The 10,128-nt window shown below is 35.2% G+C and overlaps 1 protein-coding gene across 1 annotated transcript; it reads right to left on the reverse strand.

Annotated features, from left to right (window-relative positions):
- Positions 1-8,384: 8,384 nt before the first annotated feature.
- LOC113923478 (transcription initiation factor TFIID subunit 9) lies at positions 8,385-9,260 on the reverse strand. The gene has a single exon (XM_035724288.1). The coding sequence runs from the start codon at positions 9,183-9,185 to the stop codon at positions 8,385-8,387; it is 801 nt and encodes a 266-aa protein (XP_035580181.1). The 5' UTR covers positions 9,186-9,260.
- Between the last annotated feature and the right edge of the window lie 868 nt (positions 9,261-10,128).

Genomic DNA, 10,128 nt, shown 5'->3' on the forward strand with positions numbered 1-10,128 from the left:
TGCATGGAGTACTGGGTGTTATGCACAAACAATGAATCATGGAACACTACATCAAGAACTAATGATGTAATGTATGGTGATTAACATAACAATAACAAATTAAAAAATAAAAAAAACCTCTAAAGTTAACTGGGAAGATAAAGTCTGATTCAGTAATTGGTCCAGGTGGGTACATTATCCAAGCAGGGCCAATGATGGTCCCTTAGTTAGACTGACATGGATCCTAGTGGCAAAAGAGCTATACTCTTCCACTGAAATAATGAATTTGCAAACCTGTACATTTAGGGTATCATCTCACTGTCTAATGTGGAGCCTTCTCAAAAAGGAAACCACCTTAGAATGAAGAAAATTCAAGAGATGTAGAAAGATAAGAATCTAAAGACATTATCTGAACCAGCTGTGCCTGAAGACATATCCATCCATTGGACTTCCCACTTATGAGAGGCAAGGCTAAAAAATGACAGCCTTTCATTGCTGGCCTTAAATCTAGTCAATTTGTTATAAAACCATATCTGTACTCCTTCAAAATATCTCTTGACTCTATCATTATTATCTATTCTAACTTCCATAGCCTTAACTCAGGTTTGTGTCACTCCTTGCCTGAATTCTTACAACAACCTGTCCCCAGCACCCCCCACCACCACTATTTCTTTCCTCCTTCTCCAGGCCCTCCTCCATCTTGTAACCACTATTACCCTCTAAAACCCAAATTAAGTCATTTGTGTCCCTCAGAAATACTTAGGGTTCTTCATTGCTGAAGGTTATGATTTTATCTCTTTCTTTCTCCAGCAGGAATCTTTTTAATTTTTTCAAATCAAATATTATGAGGACACTCAATGTACAAAACTGAAATATTATGCAAGTCTCAAGGCACAAAACTGTAGAAAAGGAGAGGGAACAAGAAGCAATAGAGAAGAGGGTAGTGAGATTGCACTCAGCCAATTTCCCCATTCCCCAGGTAGTGAACGCTGGCAATACTTCTAAAGGTCCTGGTTCTCTAAAGAACTAATTTGAAAACATAAAACACTTTCAGCTTTATGGAAAAATCCATTATATTCTTCCCCCCAATTCCTCTCAAACTCACACACACCTACATTCTCAGCCTCATTGACTATCTTTTATCTTGCTTCCCATTGAGCTGCTCCTAAGGATGGAAGGCTGGTACACTGGGCTGTGAGCTCAAGCCCCAAATAATTATTATGCACCTGAGAAATTTCCACAACAAAAGAAGAGAAGATGAAAGACAAACAGGAAATAAACACCAAATTAAACCTGGGAAGGAAGGAGAAATATAGACCTCTAAACTGAAAGAGCAAATCAGATAGAAACTGAATAAATTTAATAAAGAGCATATCTGGATAACCAGCAATGAGATCTCTGTACCAGGAATTGAACTCCAGTTTGAGAACTCACTTCTTGATCACAACTGTCTGCATGATTCTTCTGCTTATGATGTCTTCTTAAGATAGCCAAATTATAACAAACCATAACAGATGCCATAACTTGTTCCTAAAAGGTACTCCAAATGATGAAAGTTCATTGTGCATCCATGGAGATGTTATTGCCTCTGCCTGAAAGGTCATACCTCTTCCTCAGTAAGTTCCTAGTCATTCTTCAAGATCTATTCACAATGTAAAAACTTCCTGAATTCTCCAGGTACTACAGGTTTCTTCCATTCTGCATATTGTACATAAATTCTTTAACATGTATTCATTATCACTGTGATTATTGTGATGTGTCCTTTCTCTTCCCTACTTAATCTAAAGGCCCTTAAAGTCAGAAAGCATTCAACTTATTTTTCTTTCTAGCTCCTTTAGCACCCAACTCAGTGCCTGACATTTTATCAGACTCTCAACAAGCATACATTGAATGAAAGCACCACGAGATCATGTATTACATGAGTTTCATTTCAAGAAATGGATGTCTTTTTATCCTTCACTATTCTCAAACATTTTTGAGTTTAGCAATCCCATTCAGCTATTAATCTCAGTTAAAGTTATTTTTTCATTATGTTATGTTAATCACCATACATTACATCATTAGTTTTTGATGTAGTGTTCCAAGATTCATTGTTTGCGTATAACACCCAGTGCTCCATGCAGAACGTGCCCTCCTAAATACCCAACCAGGCTAATCCATTCCCTCAGTCCCCTCCTCTCTAGAACACTCAGTTTGTTTTTCAGAGTCCATAGTCTCTCATGGTTCACCTCCCCCTCCAATTTCCCCCCCTTCATTCTTCCTCTCCTGCTATCTTCTTTTTTTTTTTTTAACATATAATGTATTATTTGTTTCAGAGGTACAGGTCTGTGATTCAACAGTCTTACACAATTCATAGCGCTCACCATAGCACATACCCTCCCCAGTGTCTATCACCCAGCCACCCCATCCCTCCCATCCCCCACCACTCCAGCAACCCTGTTTGTTTCCTGAGATTAAGAATTCCTCATATGAGTGAGGTCATATGATACATAAGTCAATCAGAGAAAGACATGTATTGAAGTTATTTTTTTAAGATAAACAAGAATATATTGAATAATGAAATCCCACTGTGGTAAAGTTTATTAATTGGTAGTTATCTCTCAAGGCTGGGGTCTAATGCACAGTTCAACACACTTTGTTTGTATAATCTTGATCTGTAGAACCCATCAGAAGATCTAAATAAAAAGCAGTCCAAAATTCAAAGAAAGAAGTCAAGTTGAGGGGATAGCAGATCTGAATCATGCCTTCTTCAGAGTAAATGAAACCCAAAAAAAGCAGAAGGGAGGAAATAATGAAAGCTAGAGGAGAAACAGAGAACAGAAAAACAATAGAGAAAATCAACAAAACCAAAAATGGTTCATTAAAGAAATCAACAAAATTGATAAACATTTAAGCTAGACTTACCAAGGAAAAGAGAGAAAGAGAGAGAGAGAGAGAGAGGAATCAAATTATAAAATTCAGGAATCAAGAGGACACATCACAACTGACCATACAGAAATAAACTATATCATTGGGGGTTACTATGAACAACAATATGCGAACAAATTAGATAAAACTTAAATGAAACTGATAAATTCTTAGACACAAATTACTGAATCTGGCCCAAGAAGAATTAGACAATCTGAGTTGACCTATAATAAATAAAGAGATAAAATTAGTAATTTAAGAACTTACCACAAAGAAGAGACTAGCCCTCAATGGCTTCACTGATGAATTCTATCAAATATCTATAAAAGAATGATACCAATATTTCACAAACTCTTCCCCCCAAAAAAGAAGAGGAAGAAATACTTTCCAGCCCATTTTATGAGGTCTATATTACCTTTATACTAACACCAAAGATATCACAAGAAGAAAAAAGTACCAATGTGCATTTATAAATATAGGTTCATAAATTCTCAACAAAGTACTATAAAACCAAATCTAGCAACTTATAAAAAGGATTATCCACCATAACCAAATGGATTTACCCAAGTAATACATAGTTGGCTTACCATATGTAAATCAATTAATGTAACACAATTATTAATAGAATAAAGGACAAAAATAACATAATATCAACTGATGTTAAAAAAATTTATACCCAATGTGCTATGGTGAGTGCTGTGAATTGTGCAAGACTGTTGAATCACAGATCTGTACCTCTGAAACAAATAATACATTATATGTTAAAAAAAAAAAAAAGAAGATAGCAGGAGGGGAAGAATGAAAGGGAGAAATCGGAGGGGGAGATGAACCATGAGAGACTATGGACTCTGAAAAACAAACTGAGTGTTCTAGAGAGGAGGGGACTGAGGGAATGGATTAGCCTGGTGATGGGTATTTAGGAAGGAAAGTTCTGCATGGAGCACTGGGTGTTATACGCAAATAATGAATCATGGAACACTACATCAAAAACTAATGATGTAATGTATGGTGATTAACATAACAATAAAAAAATTTATACCATCACATAATAAAATAAAATAAAATAAATAAAAAATAAAAATTTTATAGTATGTAACACCATTTCATAATATTCAACAAACTAGGAATAGAAACTTTCTAAATTTGTAAAGGGATATCTACACAAAACAGTGAACATCATATTTAATGGTTAATGACTTAATACTTTCCCCCTAAGATCAGGAACCATTCAAAGATATCCACTTTTACCACTTCTATTTACTACTGTACTAGAGGTTCTACCAGGAGAAGTAGGTAAGAAAAAGAAACAAGAAGAGAAAATGAAACCAAAAGCCATCTGGATTGTAAAGCAAGAAGTAAAACTATTTCTATTTGTACGTATGATCTGACCATACATACATACTAAAAAATTAATACTAATAATACTAAATAAGTACTAATAAAAACTAATATTAATAAATTCTAGGTCCAGAAAGATTGCAGGGCACAACATCGATATTAAAATTCTATTGTATTTCTTTTTTTTTTTTTTAGATTTTATTTATTTATTTGAGAAAGACAGAGAGAACACAAGCAGGGGGAAGGAGCATAGGGAGAGGGAGAGGGAGAAGCAGGCTCCTACTGAGCAAGGAGCCTGATGCAGGGCTTGATCCCAGGACCCCAAGCTCATGACCTGGGCCAAAGGCAGACAGTTAACCACCCAGATGCCCCCAAAAATCTATTGTAGTTCTCTCATATATATTATTTATCTTATTTATCCATTCATCTATCAGTGAACACTTGGGAATATTACTTAGCCATAAAAAAGAATGAAATCTTGCCATTTGCAACAATACATATAGACCTAGAGGATATAATACTAAGTGAAATAAGTCAGTCAGAGAAAAACAAATACCATATGATTTCACTCACGTGGAATTTAAAAAACAAAACGAACAAACAAACAAAAGAGATAAACAAAAAACAGACTCTTAAATACAGAGTAAAAACTGGGGGTTGCCAGAGAGGAGGTGGGTGAGTAGATGCACCAAAGAGATAAAGGGGATTAAGTGTATACTTATCTTGATAAGCATTGCAAAATGAATTGAATTATTGAATCATTATATTGTATATCTGAAACTAAGATAACACTGTATGTTATACTTGAATAAAAAATAATAAAAAAAACAAATGAAAAATCTATTGTATTTCTACACACTACCAGTAAAAATTTTAAAAATGAAATTAAAAAATGATTCCATCTACAAAAGTATAGAAATAAATAAAATACTTAGTTTTACATTTAACAAAAGAATTGCAAGACTTGTACACTGAACACTACAAAACATTGTTGAAAGTAATTAAAGAAAACCTAAATAAATGGAAAGACATACCATGTTCATGGGTTGGAAGACAATATTTTTTATATGACAATACTCCCAAATTGATCTACAGAGTCAACACAATCCCTCACAAAATTCCAACAGCCATTTTTTCAGAAATTGACAAGTTGATTATTCATATGGAAATACAAAGAGCTTAGACTGATAACCATAACAATCTTGAAAAAGAACAAGCACTTCTCAATTTCAAAACCTATTACAAAACTAATGGTATAAAATAGACATATAGATCAATGGAATATAACTTAGAGTCAAGAAATAAACCCAAGCATTTAGGATCAATTGATTTTTTACAGTGGTGCCAAGACAATTCAGTGGGGGAATGAATGTCTTTTTAACAAATGGTACTGGTACAAATCAATAGCCCCATTAAAAAGAATGAAGTTGGACCTCTATCTCACAACATACTCAAAAATTAGCTCAAGATAGTTCAGAGACCTAAATATAAGAGCTAAAACTTAAAAACACTTAGAAGAAAACATAGAAATAATTCTTTATGACCTTGGTCAGGCAATGTTTTCTTAGATATAACACCCAAAGTACAAGCAACAAAAGAAAGAATATGTATATTGGATTATATCAAAAGTTAAAATATTTTGTGTATTTTATCCAAACAATATATATATATAAATATATCCAATATATATATAACAAAATATATCCAAACAATACCACCAAAAAATGAAGATGTGACCCATAGAGTAGAAGAAAATATTTTCAAATTACATGTCTGATAAGAGACTAGTTTCCAGGATAGATGAAGAACATTCACAACTCAAATAACAAAGAGGCAAATAACCCAATTTAAAAACAAGCAAGGAATTTGAATTGATGGTTCTCCAAAGAAGATATACAAATGGCTAATTAACATCATTAATCATTAGGGAAATACAAATCAAAACCATAATGATTCCAGTTCCCAAACACTAGGACACTATAATAAGAAAAGAAAGACAATAGCAAGTCCTGGTGAGAATATGGAGAAATTAACACCTTCATGCATTACTCTTAGAAATACAAAATGGTACAGTCATTGTAGAGAACAGTCTGATGGTTCCTCAAAATGTTAAACATAGAGTTATATATGGCCCAGCAACCCCACTCTTATATATGTATATATATCTCCAAAAGAAATGAAAACGTGTCCACACAAAAAGCTGTACATGAATGTTCACAGCAGCACTATTCATAATTTCCAAAACTGGGAAAACCCATCAACTGGGTTGTATGGTGTATCCCTATAATAGAATAGTATTTGGCAATAAAAAGAAATGAAGTATTGATATATGCTACAACATTGGTGAAAATTGCAAGCATAATGCCAATGAAAGAAGTAAAAGAAGTCAGTCACAAAAAGATATTCTGTGATTCCATTTATATAAAATATAAAAAGACATATTTTAGAGACACATATTATATTAGTGGGCCTGGGAAGCTGTTGTAGAGGAGAAAGGGGATCAATTGCTAATGGGTATAGGGTTTCTTTTAGAGGAGACAAAATGTTCTAAACTTACATTTCGGTGATAGTTACATAATCCTATGAATATACCAAAAAGCACTGAATTGTGTACTTTAAGTAGATGAATTGTATAATATATAAATTATATTTAATTCAATGTGGCATATTTACCTTGGAATGGTTTCTCTTCATGACAGGGTATTCTTAGCCTTTATCTATTATTATAGTTATGCTATTGAGATGATGATTTTTACATGATCACAGAACAAACAGAACCATGACAATGGCTGTTTCATAATATATGTAGCTTGATTCAACATACTTTTGATAGTTCAAACCTACTTGCAGAAGTTACTGTCTGTTGTTTTAGTCACTGAAATAAAAAGGGAGAAAAAAAAAAATTCCTACTAACTCAGCTTTTCTACTGGGAAAAGACAGAACAAATTCAGTTAACTCTTTTAGTGCAAGAGATTTTTTTTTTTAAGATTTTATTTATTTATTTGACACAGTGAAAGAGGGAACACAAGCAGTGGGAGTGGGAGAGGGAGAAGCAGGCTTCCCGAGGAGCAGGGAGCCCGATGAGGGGCTCGATCCCAGGACCCTGGGATCATGACCTGAGCCGAAGGCAGATGTTTAACAACTGAGCCACTCAGGCACTCCTTAGGGAAGAGGTTTTAATTTGTGAGTTTCCTTAGCCGGACATTCTCCTTCACTAACTTTTAGTCTTCCCTGTGTGCCAGAATTCATGCCAAATATTTTGTGTAATATTTCTAAATGGTATTCATTCAAATTTATTTCTACAAAAGTTTGCTGTCTTACACAAACACTCACAAAATTTGAGCTCTCCTTTTCATATTGGTTTCTTAAAAAATAAATAAATAACCAAAACCATGGTTGATACTATATTTGAGTTAACATGGTGATATTATTGTTAGGAATTTTGTTTTTATATTCCTGTTGAAACATTGCATATGTTTACCTTCTGGGTTAGAAAAATAGAGAATGTCCCTAGGGAAAAAAGAACAGCATATTATGGCTAAATAGATACAACATCTGTGACCCTGGAAAACAGACCAGGGTTACTGAATGAGAGAGACTGTATGATAGATGATAGAATATGTAGATAATACAAGTTTTTGTATAAGGAGAAAATGGGAGTAGTGAGATAAACACAGTGGAAGTTGTGGGCTTATATACTTTCCTCCATAAATTCTATTCTGTCTCATGTGCAGAGGCACTCCAACAGAGATGAAATCTCATCCCCACACTTAATCTTAGCATCAGCATTTGCACTGGTGGGACATTGTGCTTCTATGACTTTCCCTCTCTCCTATGATGACCTTCCAAGAATTATAGAGGCCAGTCGGTGGTTCAAAAACTATTATATGTAGCACATTTAACCAACCTATAGTGAGTATAGTTTCTTTTTTTTTTTTGATGAACAACAATTTTATTTTTACACTTAAAGGCTGATGAATAACCATTACTAATCCTATTAAAGAAAACCCAGCATCTCAAGTGGAAAGGATAACCATATTTACTCATTAAATGCCAGTTAAGTTTTCTACAACACAACTTGAAAATACCCAGCATGCATGTTTAATCTCAGTACAATGGTTTCAAGACCAAGTATACATGTTACAAGCATCAAGGCTAGATTACAAATTATCATAGTCATCATCGTCATCATCATCGTCATCGTCATCATCATCTTCTCGTTTTCTTTTCAATGCATTTGATGATTCATTGGCAGTATTTTGTGATGACACCATGTTAGTGGTAATAAGAATGTTTTTAGACCCAATTAATGATGGATTAATCAGAACATTCTGAACTGCAGATGTTGCAGGAATTGATGCTTTTACAGTTGGGGACTGTGAAGTGGGCATCTGTACCGTAAACCTTTGCCCTGTGAGGGACATTGGAGTCCCTACTTTAGTTGACACAGACATGGTTTGTGGGGTTGGTGTGCCAAGTGTGGGAGTACTTGGTCTGCTAGTAACTGAACCAACACTTAACCGTGGAACTGTTATTCTTCCCGCAGAAGTAGATGCCTTTTTTTGTAAAGACTTAAGTCTACAGTTTGGAGTAGTCAAGCAGTATCTATCAGGTGGCAACCTGGGGCCTGAATATGGCTTGATTAATGGCAAAGGAGTTTGATTTCTTTGCCTTGCAATATCTAATAAAAAATCTCTTGGGGAAGGAGATGTAAAAGACTGATCAGCACGACACTGGATGGCCAATTGCACATCATCTGCATCAACAGTGGCTTTCTTAGCATGGCTTGAATAAATTTTTGCATCACCTAGAATTGTGGTCACATATCGGAAGGCAAACTGCAACATCTGATTTATAACTCTTGGCTCATATTCTGTAATCCCCATATCCTTCAGGATTTGTGCCATCATCTGTGCATCTTTCGGCATGCTCTTGGGAGAAGCCATCTTGCCAGACTCCATGATATCCGTTGATCAGACTTCTCGAGCTAAATCACCCACATTAATGTATTTCAGTCCTGATCTTGATGCAAGTTCTTTGCCTCGCATGGTTTTTCCAACCCCTGGTGTACTGGTGAGCAGGATGTTCGGAAGCAACATCTATAGTGAGTATAGTTTCTACACTGAATCCTGTGACAACCACTCCCAGTCCCAGATTCTCTGACTGATATACCAATTCAACCATGAAAAAGAGCTCTAAACTCTAAACCCAGATCCTAGGAAAAATTAGACTGGGCATAGTAAAAAGGTTGCACAGGTCCTTAAAGCACATGCAGACAATGTTGCTCTTTTTCCCTCTACATTAAGTGCATTTATGAACATCTAGAAAGATGCCAGGTACTTGGTAGATACATATGTCTAACCAATGAAGGAATGAATGAATTATGAATTAATGAATCAAGGGTAATGGAGTGTCAATCCAAAGTATTGAGATAATTGTTAAAAGTTTTTTTATTAGGGCGCCTGGGTGGCTCAGTCGTTAAGCATCTGCCTTCGGCTCAGGTCATGATCCCAGGGTCCTGGGATCGAGTCCCACATCGGGCTCCCTGCTCAGCGGGAAGCCTGCTTCTCCCTCTCCCACTCCCCCTGCTTGTGTTCCTGCTCTTGCTGTCTCTCTCTGTCAAATAAATAAATAAAATCTTTAAAAAAAAGTTTTTTATTAGATATTGACCATTAGTATTACATAATCCCCCTTATTATAATTGTTTCTTTTTCCAAGGTCAAATTTGGAGTGAGACCAAACCTTATTTGTCCTAATTCAGATTCCCCAGAAACAGATACTGAGACAAATATTGGTGCACCATGACTTATTAATAAGCACTACCAGGAGAGACTGGTGAAAGGCTGGAGTTGCTGGATAAGGACTGGGAAGAGGCCAAGCAAGGCATGATTTTAGGTAACATCT

The sequence above is a fragment of the Zalophus californianus genome, chromosome 15 (genome assembly GCF_009762305.2).
Source record: "Zalophus californianus isolate mZalCal1 chromosome 15, mZalCal1.pri.v2, whole genome shotgun sequence".
In the NCBI taxonomy this organism is placed as follows: Eukaryota; Metazoa; Chordata; class Mammalia; order Carnivora; family Otariidae; genus Zalophus; species Zalophus californianus.